Below are 19904 nucleotides of genomic sequence, written 5' to 3'. Positions count from 1 at the left end.
AAGCTCATTTTGGAAACTGTGTTGAAAATAGACTATGGAGTGTGGGCAAGGGCAGGGGTAGGTAAAGCACATAGAAGGCTATTATTGCTGTAATTATGATGACAATAACAACCACAACAACAATGATGAACATCTATACAAAAGCACCAAAATGTGCATGCAATTTTCAGGGGAATGGTCCCTGAAGCCCCCATTCATGAACTATCCATTAAGAAATCTTGGTGTATATCATTTATGGGAGAAAAGGAATCAATATTTCAAATAAATTCTATCAACTGACTAAAAATGCTAACCTAAGAAATTTGCTTTTAACCACTGTAATATCATCCTCAAAAAATAAGTAAGTCCTTGTAAAATGGTGGGGAAGTTTCCGAAAGCCATTCAACTGCAGATATCATCAGTGACTACAAACATCAAGCTAAGGACTTAGAGAAAGCACCTTTTCTGAATCCAATTGCATGTGGTGCCAGCTGGGTTCTAAAATGAAGGTTTCTAAGTGGGATTAAGATTTGGCTTCAAGGTTAATGTTTCTGTTTTGTTGAACTATGTATAAAGACAGAGCGCTTCAAAAGAACACACACATGTAGGTAGTTCTACTATAAAATCCCATGCAGATGCAGAATCTATTGACCATTATTACCCAACCAATACACTTAATTTTATTGTGGAAAAGCAATAAATACTTCAAAACTATTAAACACATAATGACACTGTTATATATTGCAGCTCATGTAAAATAAAATCAATTTATCTTCCTTTGGAAGAAGCAGAATGCTAACATAACCCCTTTTCTCCAGATGAAATTGCTGATATTTGACCAATTTTCAACCTACGAACACAATGCTTTTATGTTAAACCTAATGAAAAGACATAGAGAATAATCTTATAGTAGCTTGCCCTTCAAAAATGAAGTAAATAGCTTCTTTGAAAAGAGAAAGTTATTTTAATTATTATAGTAATTCAATCACCTGGAGCCATGCCATGTGTAGATTAGGCTCTCCATACATACTTGACATCCCCTACCCTCAAGTTCTATATTATGTGTAAGTGACATGTTGGTTGTTTTCTGAGCATCTCTGACCCCTTTCTCGTGGAAAGAATTACTGTGAGGCATGAAGCTGGATATTTAGGATCTATGGCCCTAAATGTACCATAAAATGAAAATACTATAAAATAAATCTGTAAGTACAAATTTCTAGTTATTAAGCAAGACAAAGTATATAAATACATTTTATAGGCACATGTTACTTAGCTGAGAAACCACTGCCTTGAGTTTTGTGAAATGCACTATTTCGCCTGCACATATTTACCACTGTGAAATCTGACCTTATGAGAAACATTTGCTTGTCTCAGGTAACCTACCTCACACAAGGAAGAGGCATTGTTAAGTTAGAGAATTGGTCTCTCAGAGCTTCTAAACTCAGTCAGTTGTGTAATATCCCAATATTAACTCTCCAGGATTTGGACCAGCCGTGCCTGCTGCTGCAAAGAGCAATTTCTCTGAGAACATTCTTGCTGTCTGTTTTCAACAAAGATACTTTCAATGTTGCCTCAACAGTCCAAGTCCTAACAAGGAGTTACTAAACACTCTACAGCCGATCTTTTGCAATCGTCTAAGTGTCTAATTCATAACTCCAGTAGAAAATTACCATACAAATGAATATGCATTACTAAGATTTTTCTATTTGGAGTTTTTGATGCATGTTGATACTTTAATGCTTATTTACCAACCAATTAAAACAACATACTAGTAAAAATAAGTTCAGAAAGACACACAAGTGCAACTTTAAACATCGAGTGCATACTGGGTGATTTTTGAAAATTTCTAAGATTATCAATCGCGACTATCTATTTACATAATTTCTTAAAGACAGTCCTAAAAGCTGGATGTGAAGCAACTCACATCCTATGCAACGAGCAAAAATTACGTTTTCCAATGTTATCGATGTGAGATTCCAAACAGATTTTCCTCTGAAATTCCCTTAAATTCAAATTACAGTCCAAAGCAATTCCTCTTATTTGCAGACATACAGAATATGCAAAGCACAAATCACCTCCGTGAATTTCACGAATGCTTTAAAGGCCAAGGAAGCAGTGTTTTCTGCCCCATTACTCCCCAGAAAACCTAATTACAATTCAGATACTGTATGTGATGAAGGCCAGGCGCAGAGGATGGCAAAATCCCTTGAATATCCGGAAAGAGGCAACCTGCTGCTTTGGAAGAGGAAGGCCTCCTCTCCCAAAGGATGCCGGCCTCAGAATCAGGCTTTAAATTTTACCTGATACGAGCAGTTATCCTGATGTACCATCTCAGTGCATCCTAGGGCGCAGACCCCAACGCAGGACTGCTGAGCGAGGCTGCGGAGGGCAGGCGCGGAGCATCCACTGGCGGGCGGAGAGAACGCCCTGGTAAGGCAGGGGCTCCCCGCAGATTAAAATGGATGCTGTTTCGCTGATCAACCTGCGCAGTGGCACTGCCTGTGCCGGGAAGCGCGCAGCTAGAGAGCTGAGCTGCTCTCCAGTCCTCCGAAACCAGTGAGGCAGGCTTAGGAACATGGAGCTGGGACCGGGCTGGGGGAGGGGGCGCTCATCACCCGCACAATCAGCCAATTATATTATAGGCACAAAGAAAAGGATCAGTCTGGAGCTGGTGTGACCTTCTGGTGCTTTATGAAGGCAGTTAACTGATGTGGAAACATTCTAGTCCTCATTAACGAGAAAAAGGCCAGCAAGGGAGAGGGAGAGAGACAGACACAAATCAATGTTGCAGTTGAACATTTCTAACCTCAGGCATCATCCTTCCTGCCCACTAATGCTGCTTGGCTGGTGCTTATCAAAAAAAAAAAAAAAAAAAAAAAAAAGGCCTTAAAGATAATTTTAGAACTTTTAACATGCTAAACAGAGAGCAATCCATTCTGAATACCAACAATGAAAGGATGTTTGTCTATGTTGAGTTTTTGAAGTGTTTGTCAACTTTATAACTAAAAGGTCTTTACTCTTTAAAAGGATTATTTGTAATTCTTTAAATTCCCCGCTTCTTTTTGGCTCCTAGCTTCTTTTTAAGTCAAATAGTAATAAGATGGAATAATTGCTGTTATAAGTTTTTTTAGGGAGACAGCTTATTAAAATATTAAAGTCACTATAATTTATTTCATGAAAACTAAAGTCTTAATTGGAAGGTTTTTTTTTTTTTAAATGTAAGGCTTTGTACATATATTACTAACCAATGCTGTGACTTGAAAATATGGACACCGCCAATGTAGCATATAAAATTCTTGGAACAGACCGACCCTCCCTGAGAGCGAGTAATTCTGGACTTGCGAACAATACTCAAAGGAAATACAAGTCAGACAATGCATGTTTCTGGGAAAAAAACTGGGGCCAATTTCTGAGTGGCTTCAGGGCCACTTTAGGACTTGAGGATATACAAAAAGAAAAAACTGGGCTGTAAAGTCTTCAAGCTAATGTAATGAGAAAATTAAGGGGGAAAAGTTAAATAAAATTTTCTTATCTGTATTCCTCAGTTGCCACAGGCAATTAGTTTTGTTGTTTCTTTTTTTTGTTTGTTTTGAGACAGAGTCTCACTCTCTTGCCCAGGCTAGAGTGCAGTGGCAAGATCTCAACTCACTGCAAACTCTGCCTCCCGGGTTCACGTCATTCTCCTGCCTCATTCTCCTGCCTCAGCCTCCCGAGTAGCTGGGACTACAGGCGCCCGCCACCAGGCCCGGCTAATTTTTTTTTGTATTTTTTTAGTAGAGATGGGGTTTCACCGTGTTAGCCAGCATGGTCTCGATCTTCTGACCTTGTGATCTGCCCGCTTCGGCCTCCCAAAGTGCTGGGATTACAGGTGTGAGCCACCACGCCCAGCCCATGTCGTTTCTTAATAAAATAGCTCTGAGTACCTCAATGGTACTTAACAAAAACATGACTGAATTTAAACCATCAAATTAAAAAAATCAATAGGGACATTATTTTTAAGCTATTTTAGTATATATCTGTCCTATGTTCTACTTATGTAGCCGTCTCAAAAACTCTTCCTCTTCCCATTAACCACGCTGTTTCACTGTGCTACTGACAGAGAAAATAAGTACTTTTTGTGTGTGAAATAGAATTGACATGTTTGACAAGTTTTCATATCAGGCACTCTCTTAAAAAACGGTTTGTGTTAGGATTATTTGCTAATGTACTTTTAATAACTTATCTGTTTTGTGGAATGACAAAAACCTACTTTTATAAAAATTCTTAATTTTTACTATTTGAGATTCAAGCAGGAGCAAAACCTGCTATCTCAATTCGACTCCCTTGATGCACTCACAAGCACACTCATTTCAGCCTTCCTAGTGAGGAGAATAAAAAGATGGCCGTGAAAACTCAACTGGTATCCTCAGAGGCTTCAATTTCAGCAGCAGGTTGAAAGGAAAAATACTCTGGAGACTCACCCTGCAGAAGCTCACTGCCCTTATCCTTCCTAGTCCAGGAGAGAGGTGGGCCACATAACATGTGCAGGACTTTCTAGGCCTACTCACTGGCTGCACAACGAAAGCTTGATGAATGAAGCAGAAGCCTGGGCATAGGGAATGAACCAAGATCAAGAAAAGAAGATGGAAACTTTTCAGGGATAAGAAACAATAAACAATACACCCCCATCCTAAAACTCCATTCTTCTCTCAGAGACAGAGACTTCTGTGTAGAGTGCTGTGCAATACAACCACCCAATGAGGTTCTGGAATTCCTTTTTTTGGGGAGGGTGGGGGGAAGGGGGATGGAGTCTCACTCTGTCACCCAGACTGGAGTGGCGTGATCGGCTCACTGCAACCTCTGCCTCCCAGGTTCAAGCAATTCTTCTGCCTCAGTCTCCCGAGTAGCCAGGACTACAGGCACGCGCCACCACGCCCAGCTAATTTTTGTATTTTTAGTTGAGACACAGTTTCACCATGTTGGCCAGGCTGGTCTCGAACTCCTGATCTCAGGTGATCCACCCCCCTTGGCCTCCAAAAGTGCTGGGATTTCAGGCCTAAGCCACCATGCCCGGCCAAGGTTCTGGAATTCTAAATATGAGCAAAGAAGAGCAGGCCCAAGGAAAAAAGTTCATTTTGCAAGGTAGCAGATAAGATGAAGTGGAAATCTTATGTTTAATATAGAAAACACTTTCCAGGACAGAACAGCTCTAACTTCAAAGGCAGTTAAAACCTTACTCAAGTTACTCCCTTGACAATCTACGATCCTAAGACTCAGGAACATGTTTCCAAGCTGTGCAAAGGTTAAAAAGCTGCTTCCTGGACTCTGTCTCTTCTGAAAACTGAAGACACTGGAATATATTACATAAGCTCCCAAAGACATTTATCATGTGTTGTTAAAAAAAAAAAAGTCTAAACATGATTCCACTCTTCACAGTTGCTGTTCCGTAAATAGTGGAAGTGACTCAGAGGTGGCTCTAGGGAGAACAGATTTCTGACAATTGTATCCCAAATCCTGTCAAAAAAAGTCTCCCAAGAGGTATAAACAAGATGAAAAAAAAATGAATATATTAGACAGGCTTCTCTTTATAGTCATTCATTGGAAACAACTTTGTGTTATAATTTGAAGTATGATTTGCTAGTGCAAAAAACTTTAAACAGAAACCAGCTGTTCCAAGAACACTTAAGCTAGAATAATTTACCAAACTGCAGTAACATTTGTTATCTTTAACTAAAAAATATCGATGAGCTCTTTATGTGAAGCATAGTCTTTGTAGCATAGAGATTATTTTTTTTCTTCTCAGATCTTCACAGCTTCCCTTCCCATAAAAAGTATTGCGTTTCAAATTTAGATGAGACCTCAAGAGATCATTTCGCCTAACCCTGTTACTGTTCAGATATGGAAACCAAGGTCTAAGAAAGTTGTGGCATGTCCAACAACAAAAAGGCATCAAAGCAAGGAAACCAAAGAAACACACCTGATTTTCTGGGTTCATACCAAATGAGTATGTTTCATATGGGTTCATACTAAATGAGTATGGTGAATGTGTGTGTCCTCAAACTTTGTATGTTGAAACCTAATCACCAGTATGATGGTATTCAAAGGTGGAGCCACTAGGGGGTGATTCGGTCATGAGGGTGAAGTCCTCACAAATGGGATCCATGCCCTTTTTAAAAGAGGCCCAAGAGAGCTGCCTTGCCCCTTCTGCTGTGTGAGGACACAGTGAGAAGATGCCATTGCCATCTATAAATCAGGAAACGGGGCCTCATGAGATACCAAATCTGCTGGTGCCTTAATCCTGGACTTCTCAGTCTTCAGAACTCTAAGAAATACATTTCTGTTGTTTATAAGCTACCCAGTTTATGATATTTTATTATAGCAGCCCTAACAGACTAAGACGAATACTAAATGAGGACCCACTAGACTTGGAGAAATAAACCCCTTTTGACTGAGCCAAATGAGGCTGCCCTTGAAATCAAAATCTATCATAAAGAGTGAGGCTGCAGTGTGGGTCTACCTAAAACTCAATTCAAGATATGTTTTAAGGGAAGAAAATTTAGATTATTTCCTTATTAAAATATTGTTTCTGCCACCTACAAACTATTGTGTCTTTAAATCCAGAAAAACATTTTTTTTTTTCAATTGTGGCAATTAGCAACAACAGAATGAAAGGGGGTTTTGGACAATAAATATAATAGTAAAAAGTTACATCCTCAGGCCATCGAGCATACAGTTTTGAAAGTGAATAGCATGGGTCAGGAACTGACCCGGAAGGGTAGTAGGAAACTGTCTGGCATAAGCTGTGTGAGTTGTTTAAGTGTTTGGCTATACAGGTGTGTATTTGTCAATACACATTGAATAAAACATTAAGATATGTGCATTTCTTTGTACATAAAATTTACCCCAAAAGAATAAACAAGAATAAACATGAACTCAAGTTGATGATATGCAGGCTAAAGTATTTAGGGCACTTACTGATGTCTGCAACTTACTTTGAAGCACATGAAGTAAATGAGAGGAATTGATGGATGGGTAGATGGATAGGTCAGTGGAAAGCTGTGACAAAGCAAGTTTATTAAACATCAGTTGTTGAATCTAAGTGGGGCAGCAATGGGTATTTGTGGAAAAAAGTCCACTGGAAAGTCAACTCTTGCACTTAACTCACACGGCTTATGCCAGAAAGTTTCGTATGCCCCTTCCAGTCAGTTCCTGACCCCAGTTACTCACTTTTGAAACTTATGCTCAGATGGCCTGAGGATATGACTTTATATCACTATCTTTGTTGTCCAAAACCCCTTCCATTCTGTTCTTATTATGTTGTTATTATTCTGTTCAAATTGAAATGTTAGAAAAAATGAAATATTGGGGGTGGGAAAGATGAGCAGGGAAGTCACCATCTTAAGTAATAACTTTTAAGCTTCTCAGGAAATTGGGGAGAGTAAGTACACATATAGCTTAAGTGGTACTTCTTTACTGGGCAATGAAATAAAAGGAATGATGAAAAAATTAATATGTGGACATCAGGGGAAACTAGGTCCTTGAATACCCCACCCAAAGAAGAATTGCTTGTCACTACAGGTTGAGTAAACTTTATCCACAGTGCTTGAGACCAGAAATGTCCTGGATTTTGGAATATCTGCATATACATAATGAAATATCTTATGGATGGCACCCAGGTCTAAACACAAGATTCATTTTTGTTTCATATGCACCTCATACACATAACCTGAAGGTAATTTTATGTAATATTTCAAAATAATTTTGTACATGAAACAAAAGTTTGACTTCATTTTGACTGCAACCTGTCACATGAGGTCAGGTGTGGAATTTTCCACTTGTGGCATCATGTCAGTACTCAAAAAGTTTGGGACTTTGCAGCATTTCAGATTTCAGATTTTGGGGTTGGGGAATGCTCAACCTGTATTGTTGCCACCAACAAAACTGGCATCATCTACAGACAATAAACCTTTAAAAATGCTTTGCAGAAACACAAAGTGTTTTCCTCAACATCTTCCTTGATTTTTGTAGTTGAAACAAGCTCCTGTCATGTGCCATGTGAAGTAGTGTTTCTGCCCTCAATAAGTTTGGTAAGAGAAATGAGGCAGTACACAAATGACTAGGTATGATAAAGATGAGTTAAATACCTCTAAATAATTTGTTTGCTCACTAGAAATTCAAGAGAAGAAGAGAACACTCAGCTAGAGTGAACCAGGAGACTGCAACAATCTTGTTCATTTGGTTATTCACTTATTTAATGTCTGTCTTTTGTAGATCTAGATTAATGTGAATTTCCTTAGAACTTGCATCTTGGCTGGTTTACTCAGTGCTATATCCCCAACATCTGAAATAGTACCTGGTTCTCAATAAATACTTTGAAACAATTGAATAAATGAATATGACCCTCAGAGAGCTACCATATTTCTCTTTGCCTTAGTTTCCTCATCTATAACTAAGAATGTTTATTCCTTGCTCACTGGGTTGGTAACATGAAATGAGAGTAAATGTAAAACAGCTCTTAAGTATTCAGGAAAGGAAGAGAAATGGATGTTTTCTTCTCCTAATTAAGAACAACATCAACTGTTCAAGGAATAGAGTCCCTTGGATGATAGAGGAGATCATGGGAATGGAAGGGCAAAGACAGAGGGATGCATCCCAAGACACCGAAAAAGGAACCGATGGCACTTAGGCAGTGATCTACATGAGGGAGTGAGCAAGATAAGGAATTGTGAGGTTTTGAGACCATTACTGGAGTAAAATTGGTGCTGTGAAAACAAACAGGGAAGTTAGCAGAAGGAACTGATTCTGAGGGGGGTTGGGGTACAGTAAGGAGGTTTAAATTTTCATAAAATTTGCAGTTGAAGGTGTAAGAGGCAGCTGGGGCTCAAGAGAGATTGGGCTGACAGGTAGAATTTGGGGGTCTTTTACACAGAGAGGATAGTTGAAGCTGTAAGAATGAATTAGATTAAGGGAGAGATTGTAGAGACAGAACTAAAGAGAAACAAAGACATTACTGTGGAAGGCACAATAATGTCCCATCTCCTGGGCCGACTGTTTACAACCTAATCCCCAAGCGACAAAGTAAAATTATGATAAGCAGCTGCCTTTGAGATGGGGAAGTAGTCTGGTTATCCAGATGAGCTCAGTGTAATAATCACAAGGGTCTTACGAAGTAGAAGTGGGGGAGGCATAAGAGGAAGAACCAGAGAGACGGCAGTATGAGAAAGGCTTGGTCCAATGTTGTTGTTGGCTTTGAAGATGGAAGAAGAGGCCACAAGCCAAGGAAGGTGGGCTGTCCCTAGAAGATGGAAAAGGCAAGGAAACTGATTTTCCTCTAGAGCCTCCAGAAAGAATGTAGCTCAGTGGACACCTTGATTTTAGTCCAGTGAGGCCCATTTAGGACTTGTGACTTTTGGTATTATAATACCAATAAATTTGTGTTGATTTAAGCCACTAAATTTGGGAGACTCTTATAGCAGAAATAGAAAACTAATACAGTAGTCCCTCCTTATCCATGGGGGATCACATTCCAAGACCCCTAGTGGATGCCTGAAACTGAAGATAGTACTGAACCTTATATATACTATGTTTTTCCCATATGTACATATCTGTGATAAAGTTTAATTTATAACTTAGGCACAGTAAGAGATTAACAACGATAACGGGTAACAAAATAGAACAATGATAACAATATACTGTAGTAACAGTCATGTAAATGTGGTCTCTCTCTCAAAATAGCTTAATATTTTCAGACCACAGTTGACCGATGGTAACTGAAACTAAGGAAAATGAGACCGCAGATAAATTGGGTAGGAAGCCCGCATTTAGAGGGCAAGGCCATGCAAAGGAGACATGGTCAACAAAGTAAGAGGAGAATGAAAACGAACACAGTGAGGAGTCAGAAAAAGAGAGGGAATGCTGTCAGAGCCTAGTTTCTTCAGATACTGCAGGGAAGTGGAGGAGGAAAACAACCAGAAGCCATTAATTTGGACTATTAGGAAGTCATGAGTTATGCTGAGGGAATAATTTCAGTAGTCGTGCATTAGGGGTGGAAGCTGGGTGGTTGTGGCTAAAAAGTTGAGAGGCTGAGTTGAGAGTTCGTGAACAGGTTTGTTAATAAATCAGAGCATTAGGGTGGTAGCATGGAGAGGTTGCCGATGTAGCTGATGTTTAAGATGTGGGAGACCCAAATGTCTAGGTAGGCAGCAGGAAAGGAGCCAGCAAAGGGAGAAACTGATGATGGTGAATAGAAAATAAGGGCCAGGTTCTGGAAGAACTGGGCCAGGAGTGTCTGGCAGGCATTCATTCAGTCTTGGGACAGAAGATATGGTGAGTAGAGTTACAAAGAAATGTTGAGTAAAGAGGAAGTTGTGGTGATAGGGGAAGATATAGGAGCACAGATGGCTGGGTAGCCTTGATCTGGTCCCTAAAGCTGCTTGGTTGGAGCTGCTGCAGGTTAAAACCCCTAGGGCAAGGACGTGGAATCAGAGGCTGCACCAGTAAGAAGAAAGCATTTCCAAGAGATTTTGTAGGGGCTTTGTTGTATTTTTTGACAACAGTCAATTCTGGTACAGACGAACAAGAAGATGGATGAAACTCATAAACATATGTTAAGTATAGATAATGACTACGTAATAGCTTATAAGACACAAGTGAAATGTATGTGTTAGATTTAGATAATGAGCAAGTAAGTAGACATACAGTCATTCCCCCTTATCTGTGGTTTTGCTTTTCAAGGTTTTAATTACCTGTAGTCAACCATAGTTTGAAAATATTAAATGGAAAATTCCAGAAATAAACAATTCGTAAGTTTTAAATTCTGTGCCATTCTTCTGATGAACTCTCATGCCATCCTACCCAGGATGTGAATCCTCTCTTTGTCCAGCATATCCATGCTGTGGACACTCTACACCCATGAGTCACTAAGTAGCTGGCTCAGTATCAGCTGGACTGTCTTGACATCATAGTGCTTGTATTCAAGTAACCCTTACTTTACTTAATAACGACCTTAAAGTGCAAGAGCCATGATGCTGACATATTGTTATAATTATTCTATTTCATGATTATTATTGTGAATCTCTTCCTGTACCTAATTTATAAATTAAACTTTATAATAGGTATGTATAGGAAAAAAACCATAATATATTGGGTTTGGGACTATCCATGGTTTCAGGCATCCTCCGAGGGTCCTGGAAAGTATCCCTGGCAGACCAAGGGGGAGACTACTATAGTCAGAATTCATGAGATGTGTAAAATATCAATAAGTAAGTTAGTAACAGATTTGTTAGGCCTAGATCAAGTGTGTAGGTGCCAAGCATAGAAAGGGATGAAAAGACTAAAGAACCGCCTAATATTCATGACACACTAAATAAGCTGAGGCACATGAGGCCCTCATTCATTAGATCTTACATTGATTTCCCATTGGTGACACCCATTCTGGTCCTATATGTCCTCTGCCCAAGAAATGTAAATGCAATCCCCAGCTTCTCATCAGGCTAAGAGGCAAGCTACAGAGGAAGCCAGAGGGAATTGGCTCTGTCTCTTACAAAGCAAGTCGTGTGTCACTGGCAGATACCTTGTGTCTAAGTGGAACGGGAATCCTTTCTCAAACTTCAACTGTGGTTCATAACCATATTCTCAATAGGAAAGGCTGTCATGGCAGAGAGGCTGGACATATAAATATTGCTTAACTCAAGGTCCTGCCATACTCCTGTGCCATATCCTAAGTATGTCAGCTCATCCCATCTCTTTCCCTTGCTTCTTGCCTTGCATTTTAAATAGAGGTAATGAACTGTGTGATCTGAACATCTTAATTTGGCCTGTGGCTTCTGGGAGAAATGTCTGGTAGTGTACTTGTAGGCTACTATTGCATCAAGGTCATTTCCCACACTACAGATATGGAACAGGAGCCCCAGAAGAGGACAGCTGGTGTCAGGATACTTCTCCACTTCTAACAATACTCTGAGGCCCAAAAATAGAAAGTGAGGGAAGAATAAAAATGAGATAGGTTATAATTTTTTAGCCTTATAATTATAAATAAGAAATTTACCTGAGAGTCTTATAACCTATGTAAATTAATTTACTTAGAAGTTTGGACTATTCTGACCTTGGTTATATTTATGTTTATTATTTCATATTATAAGAAAAAAATGGTTTCCTGAGAAAATTATTAGTGTGAATCACTAATTGGTTGTCACTTTGTTTCTATTTTCTTAAATACTAGAATTTGCTTTAAATGAAAATCAATATGAAAACCAACATACAAAACCATCAAATGTTTCTATCGGGATAAAATTATTCTGAGGTCAAATCTATATTTATGTGTCTCTCAATGAGAACATGATGCTGTTTTGTGATACAAAAAAAGAGAAAGCAGAATTTATAGAGGTCAGTTACAATGTTATTCCAGATATAGCTTTAACATATAACTAAATGTAAAGCTACATCTGGAATAAGATTTTGTTTGGTTGTGCCACATCAAAAGAATCCTGTTTCACACAAGTAAGTAGTTGTAAATGGTAACCGTTCTTTTAATGGATTATGCTGCAATCTCTGCGTATTCTTCACTAAACATGTCCAGAATCTTAAAAGCAAAGTAGCAAGAAACTTATTCAAAATTGGTTTACTAACAATATATAGCAATTACTCATATTTCTGATTATGAACAAGATAAGACAGAGTACCCAAACTTACAATAGGCCATTAATCTACAACAGGACCTTCTCATTTGATATACTGGGTGTTTGCTTGTCATTGCACAACCGACTGTTAGGCTTGATGAGAGACTATGCCAAACAGATGTGCCTGATCCTAACCTGGTACTGAACCAAGCTGGGCCTCTGGGCAACTTGTGTAATTTTATTGCTTGGGCATGCACAGCCATGAATTTTTTAGAAAGGCCAGTACAGAGCTACCACCTTCATGGTCGATGACACATATTTATAAGTTCGTTGATTTTTAAGGACTGTGAAAGACTACTTCACCTGGCAGGATAAATTAAATATGCTGATGTTGAAAAATTGGGTTGAGAGAAATACTTTGCACAGATAATGAGGGAATTAAATCACTACAGTTTGGGCTGAAATGTTATATTCTTCTTACCACAGCTTTACAGGACTTTTCTCCAAAGTCCCACAGACTATCTCGTTTGTAGTTGTATTCTGAATTATTTTCACATTTCAGAACTCTTTAATTTCCAGTTTGATTTTTTTTTTTTCCAGGGTTGGGGATGAGGTGTTTAGCCGCTCATAATATAGGTACAAATTAATCTCTAAAAATACCTCCAGCAACCCTGGGTTTCTACAGACACAGTTTGAAATGTAATGCATTAGGCAGTGCTCTAGCAGGCAGCCTCCCTTTGCCTCTAGAATAATGAGATGGTTTTATATTTCAATAGAATCTGCCAGAGTACTTGTTTATTGGACACAATCCTATTCTTTTCCCCGTAGTATTTTATGCCCAACACTAACTGAAATTCACATGCTGTAGAAAAACAGCAACTGATGGATAGGTAAATCTGGGTGAAGTCTACATCATTTCGTCCCAAATTTATGTCAACATTTAAAGACCATCTCTTTTACTCTCTGTTTTCCAGCATTTGGAGTCAGAGAACGCAGTGGCAGAAAAAGTGAAAAGTAGTATAAATTTGCCAGGGCTAAAGCAAGACTTTCCAAATAAAAATAAGTTAGGTTATCATGTCAAGAAGGGCTAAGCCCAAACTAACACAAAGTTTGTGTGCATGCATGTATGTGTATAGCGGAAGAAGGGTCATGCTTCCCTGCATCCTTCCAGGTATCTTAGCAGCACAGATAGCCTTGCCTACCAATATACATGCATTTTGCTAAAGCAATACATGGAATCTCTGACAATAAAAAAACTTTTCTGTGCTCCGAGGCAATAGTGGCTGATTGAAACCAGGTTAATAGAGTACTGGGGAAGGGAACTGACCCTGATGTTGAAGAAAGGTGCCCTCTAGTGGACTATTGTGTTTTTTAATCTGTTTGGAATAGGATTATGAAACAAAAATAATGTTAAAAGTACGATACATTGTTTTACTAACATTTCAATAATATATTTAATGACTGTAATATAAATACATAGGTCTTCAGCTACATTAGTAAATGTATGTATATATAAAGGTTACACAAATGCGAATTCATCCAAAGTTGCAATCTAGGCCATCTTTGAAGGTTCTAGAGTTGAGAAAACTTTGGATCAAATCAAAGACCTGGTTCTGGGCTTGACTGCACTTCTTATTAGGTGTGTTTCCTTGGGCTACTGCTTCAGAGCTGTCAGCCTTTATTTCCTAATCTACAATATGAATTGAGTTATAAACTGCCCCTGCCCCCCACTTTCAGGCTGTCAGACAGCTGTCTTTTTATAACAATTTCATTTTATATCATGAGGTTTCCACATCAGCAATACAAAATAATATAACAATAATATATTATATACAGCATTGGGTGAGTCAACAAAAAAAATTAGATTTCAATTGAAGGTCTTCCTTATAGAAATTTAATGACAGTAAAGGTGATGAGTTTGTTTTTTCTTTTGACATTGATCATGGACATTTCAAAAACTAAACACACTAGATCATGAGTTCATTATAAAAACTGAATTTAATATGAAAATCATAGTTACTATTTAAAAAATATTTCTAGTGTTTCTATTTTTTAAAAAATGATTTTGTAGGATAAAGTAAAATATTAATGAAAAGAAACAATTTACATAGCATAACTTTTCTGAAAATGTGTTTTCCTGGTATGCCACCCTACAGTTTGGGCTGAAATGTTATATTCTTCTTACCACAGCTTTTTATGTTTCTTACCACAGAAACATAAAATTTATGACTAAACCGTTAACATCATCTCTAAGGAGCTATTAAATTTGTCAATGGTCACTAAATCTTTTTTTCTTTTTTAAATACAGAGGTAGTGTTGAAATGCAATTGCTATTAGTTATAAAGAAATTTTGTACTTAGGAGTTTCCTTAGGTCTGTTCTCTGACCAGCTTTTCTAGGGCGAGTTAAGCAGCAACATGGACTGTTCTTATATCCTTTCTCATTTTCATTCTCTCAGAAGAGAGATTCAAATTATTTTAGTCATTTGAATAGTAGAACAAACACTGTTCTAAAAAGTTTTCTGAAGTATAATAAAAATGCCAGAAAAACATTTAATGAGCTACTTAACTTGCTTTATCCTAAAGCTGTTGAATTAAGAAAGCTTCTCATCTTTTAGAAGCAAGTTATTTCAGAATTATAAAGGTACTGATCAGGAAATTATGCTACTCCCAACACATGACAACAGGTAAACTCATTCTCAGTGAGAAAGGTTAAAGTCAGTCACAGATGATTCCTACGCAGTAAAATTAGTCTGCACATTAATCCCAACTCTTCTAAAACCCTCCAATTTAAACCAGTTTTCCTTGGTGAATAGCAAAGGTAGCCTCTTTCAGACACATAAGTTGGGCCCAAATGTTCACTTATTGAAAATGCTGGGGCTTTTTTATTATTTACCAAGAATGTCAGGATAGAAATGAGCAGTCCTTTTGAGTTTCAGCGTCTTAGATAAACCTACCTCATTCCAACATCTCTCTTCTCCCCTTATCTGAGATGATGCTAAGGGACTTTAGGGTTGGTTTGTTTTCACTCTTGACATTCAATCAAATTTTTTAAATCTAGGAAAATGAACACCATCTACCATACCCAAATACCCACACTTGCTGTCTTCTCACGGCCTCTGATTTCCAGCATAACTGTGAGGAAGAGCAACCGGCTGAAGAAGTACACATTTGCATGGCAGATGTCAGTGGAAACTTGTACTGATGGTTGAAGCTACTTGGGCTGTGTTTGGAGGTTTTTAAAATCAAATTTATTTTCCAAAGGACAGAAGGGATTTCTGCAGCAGAACTGTCACTACAACCGAAGCCATCAGAACTTTGACCTCAATTTCAGATGCCCCACTCACTCACCCAGCTGCCCCTGATTCAATCATTTTGATGGTTTCATGCTCCTTGATTTAGTTCCCAAAGTGATACAAAAAATTAAGGGCTTGCCCTTAATTAAACCTTACCCTTTGTGAATTAAAAATACTTCTAAAAACATAATCAGATTTTGTCACATCTTGGTTTAAAACTTCTCAGTTTTCCACAACATTTAGGATAAAATCCTAAATCTCTAATGCTGTTATCCAGCATTATGTTATTGGCCCTGATCTACCCTCCTGACTTCTTTGCACCTCTCAAAAAACCTTGCTCACACAGCTCTAGGTACACTGGTGGCCTTTGAGTTTTCTGGAAAAGCCAAGCTCATGCCTGCAACTGCCCCAGGGCCCTCACACAAGCTGTTTCTCAACCTGTACACCCTCTGCCTTCATCTGAGTCACCTCTCTTGCTTAAAGTTGGAGGCTTTTCCTTAGCCCCCTGTCTAAATAAGGTCCTGCTTTAAATTCACTTAGCATACTGTTTTTTTCCCTCTAATTTGTGGGATGTGTAATGTTGATTTGCTCCACTAGATTGCATGCTCCGTGAGAGAGCAAGGGCCATATGTATCAAGTCGACCACTGCCCACCTAGCATCTGGCACAGTGCCAGGCATATAGTAGGTGTCCAAAAAATATTGGAATAAATGAAATTCTCGAGAAGTTCTCTCACTTTAGGGCCTTGGGATTGAGAGCAGGAGTGTGCCTGTGACCAGCTGTCATTAGTTCTATTGACTACCTATGGGAAAGCTGGTCAAGTGGCCACTTGCTCACCTCAAGACAATGAATGAAGCTCTCCTGGATGCTAAGTGACTGCCAGCTTGTGAGCTAAGCCTGGCAAGGCCTTTGGGCTGCACTTCCGTCCTCACTGTGAGCCGTGGCTTGGGCAGGCTCAAAGGGCCCACTCACTCTGCAGATGTGCCTCAGGGACAGGGCTGACTGTGCCAGCTGAACTTGAGGGCAAAAGAATCATTTACAGCTTCCCAGGTAAGGCTAACACTTACTCAACTGCAGTAACTAGATGCCCCCCCCCCCCAAAAAAAAAGCCTAGATTTTTTTTTTTCCTTTTCTCAATTTGCCACGTTATGTGATAAATTTGTAGTTCTGGGGATAGCCCAGCAAAACAAGGAAATAACTTAATATTGCCAACTTATACACTCCAAAAAAGTCTGTTGATAAGTGTAAAAAGTCAGAATTCTTATATCTAAAGAAGAATAAAGTATCTCAATTAGCTTTCCAATCAGAGAATAGAAGGCAAAATGGCCAGTAGGAAGACAAACTGGGTTTTTGAAAGACATACTTTTAAATTTGCCTGTCTACTATTAAGGTTTAGGTGAGAGAAAAAAGTAAATAAAAAAGAAAAGAAAAGAAAAAAGAAGCATATTTGTTTTCTTAGAGGAAAACAAACAAATAAAAATGACAGTTAAAACCAAGAAACAACATACAATTTAAGCTGTGGTTTTCCAAAAAGTATTCTAATGTCTGAAGAAGAAATTGTGGATGTGGTGTAAGTCTCTCTCTAATCCAAATGCTGTCCCTCTAGGAAATATTTGCTGTTTTATATTACAGCATCATTACTGTGATTCCCACATTAAATAACTACTAAACTTTCAGTACTCCAGGTACTTGGTTGCCTGTCAAGGTGATAAATTAATTCTGAATCCAGGTCAAGAGTACAAAGAGTACAGGTCTGGCCCTGCTGAACCTGGAAAACCTGTGTGGACTCTTCATTTAGCATTAGTCACCATAATCTAAGTTTGATGGCTATATCTGTGTAGGGAGTTTGTTCTTCCCAGCTGGTGAGTGGAATGAGGCCAGTATGCCCTCTGTCCAGATAAATGACAAATGACGATCCAGTCTGGTATGCATGCCTGCCCTGCCCATGTTCTTTCTTTCCTCATCTCAAGGCTACAGTTCTTGGACGTACACATTGGAGGAAACAGATGTCTCCTGTAAAATTAACAAGAGCACTTCTACATCCAGGTAAGAAATGCTCTAAAGAAAGAACTCAATGCTCTGTTTGGCATGAATAATAATAATTCAGTCAAGCTTCACTTGAAGTTAAAATAACTTTCAGATTTTCAATGTATTAATACGGGGGGTAATGACAATAAATGAACAATCTTTCTGAAAAGATGATGTTTTTACATGCTGAAAAAATATGATTAAAAATTAGGCGTTCATAGGGGTTTAGATGTACTCAATTATTTTCTTGTTTACAAAGGATATGGTTAAGGTGTTTTCCATTACTTTCAAAATATCCTTCATCCTAAATGTTGACACATGAATGGGATGATAAATCAAATTACGTGACTGTCCTGTGGTCATGTTTTACCAGTTACTTAGTTTTTAGGGGTTAGAATGGGCACTTTGCAGGGCTCTGTGCAAAATGAAAATGGGGAACCATTGTTAAAAAATTAAGAATTTTAGGGTGGCAACAGCAGAACATTAAGCCAAGAGCAGGGCCTTTCAAAGCCTACAGAGGTCACATACCCATGAAGCCTGTCAAAGGTGGGCAGATGGAAGTAGAGAGAAACCAGACATACAGTCATTTATGTCGAGAATTACATAGGTTCTCAGTCTGGGAAGGAAAAGGCATCTGTGACTTTTGGCATGCAAATACCACTGGAAAGACAACTTCCCTTCATAGGAGGGGAAATTCAAGAGGGAGCTGAGGGAGGAGAGGAGGAAACTGACCTGTACCAAGCACCACCGCTAGGCCCCACGCTGGCCCTGACATTGTCATTATTTGTCCTTGCTCCAACACTAAGCTCTACCATAGGATTAACTCCACACTATAGAAGAGGAAGCTAACTGAGGTCGTTGATGAGTTTAAGCCTAATTGCTTCAAGTTTGAAAAAGCAGGTTAAGAGATGCAGGCACTGTAGGACACCTGGGGGGTATTCTGTAATTTTCAAGGAGGTTTCCCTTATGACCCTCATCCTCTTCATAAGACCACCTACCACCTATTGCTGTCAGTCCAAAGATCCAGAGATCTTGTTCTGATTAAGAACTCTTCTCTTGCCTCCCATACTAGCAGCCTCAACTCTACTGTCTTAGAGACCCCATCAAGCTTCAACTTAAGGTACTTCTTACTCCAATTTATACTCCTCAACTCCTCATTCACCTTATTCACTCTCCTTCCCATATGGCTCTGTCCAACCCTCTCTGGCCAACTCCTATTCCTCCCCAAGTCCATCATAAATCCTTTCTGTGGGCCCTCTCTTATAAGCATTCTTTTCACTGTCTTGCTCCAACAGAGCCTGAAGGCACTGCCTTCTCCTATGGCTCTCAAGTGGTGGCTGCTTTCTCTCCCACCTCCCTCTTGCCAAACGGCCTGTTGGATGAGTAGGTGCCTTCCTATCTACTCTCTTGCTTGCAAACAATTAATTGTCTGTCCTTCCTAACACCCTGCTCTGAATCTCCTACCTGCAGACTGCTGATACCAACACCAGTTAGCCCTCGCAGTTGCAGTTACCTATTCCTCCCCAGATTACTCTGCCTCATGCCTTGAAGAGTCATTTTCCAATGTTAGTTCTGTTACTAGGTTGGTGCAAAAGTAGTTGCGGTTTTTGCCATTGGAAGTAATGGCAAAAACCGCAACTACTTTTGCACCAACCTATATAATTCCTGGAAATTTCCACGTCTGTTAGATGGTCCCTGCAAAATTTTGGCCTGGAAATTCCATCTTCTTCCATTCCATCTCAGCTATACCTGTTCCCATGGCCATATCCTACTTTGCCATTACCAGCAACTTCATGCCCTCCATAATTTCGTCTTCAAGCCTCCCATTCTCCAACAGTCTTCATTGTCATTCCAGCTCATTCTTTCTAACTACTCTTAATCCAATAATTCTTCCATTGCACTAGGCCTTATACCCCACGTACTGTCCACTTTCACCATTCTGTACTCTCAGGGTGTCCTTTCTTCTCTCTCTGTGTCTTAGATTCCCTGACCTATCATTGCAACCCCT

The 19904-nt window shown here is 39.1% G+C and overlaps 1 protein-coding gene and 1 long non-coding RNA gene across 14 annotated transcripts in view; one reads left to right on the top strand and one right to left on the bottom strand.

Moving 5' to 3' along the window:
- Positions 1-19904, bottom strand: part of SCHIP1 (schwannomin interacting protein 1) — a 611368-nt gene that overhangs the window by 54630 nt on the left and 536834 nt on the right. The window contains exon 1 of one of the 8 annotated variants that reach the window (XM_028843210.2): positions 2280-2537. Coding sequence (XP_028699043.1) covers positions 2280-2309 — 30 coding nt within the window. The 5' untranslated portion in view covers positions 2310-2537. 8 annotated transcript variants of the gene reach the window in all.
- LOC144339513 (uncharacterized) overlaps positions 16722-19904 on the top strand; it is a 33691-nt gene continuing 30508 nt past the window's right edge. For 2 of the 6 annotated variants that reach the window (XR_013414539.1, XR_013414538.1), the window contains exon 1: positions 17481-17914. This is a non-coding gene — a long non-coding RNA (uncharacterized LOC144339513). Of the gene's footprint in view, positions 16919-17456; positions 17915-18968; positions 19017-19904 lie in introns of those variants that run through there. The other 4 variants (XR_013414536.1, XR_013414537.1, XR_013414540.1 and 1 more) reach the window with 4 other exon arrangements.

Source organism: Macaca mulatta, chromosome 2, assembly GCF_049350105.2.
Source record: "Macaca mulatta isolate MMU2019108-1 chromosome 2, T2T-MMU8v2.0, whole genome shotgun sequence".
NCBI lineage: Eukaryota > Metazoa > Chordata > Mammalia > Primates > Cercopithecidae > Macaca > Macaca mulatta.
Note: the sequence above shows the minus strand (reverse complement) of the source record. Positions and strands in the feature narration are given on the sequence as shown.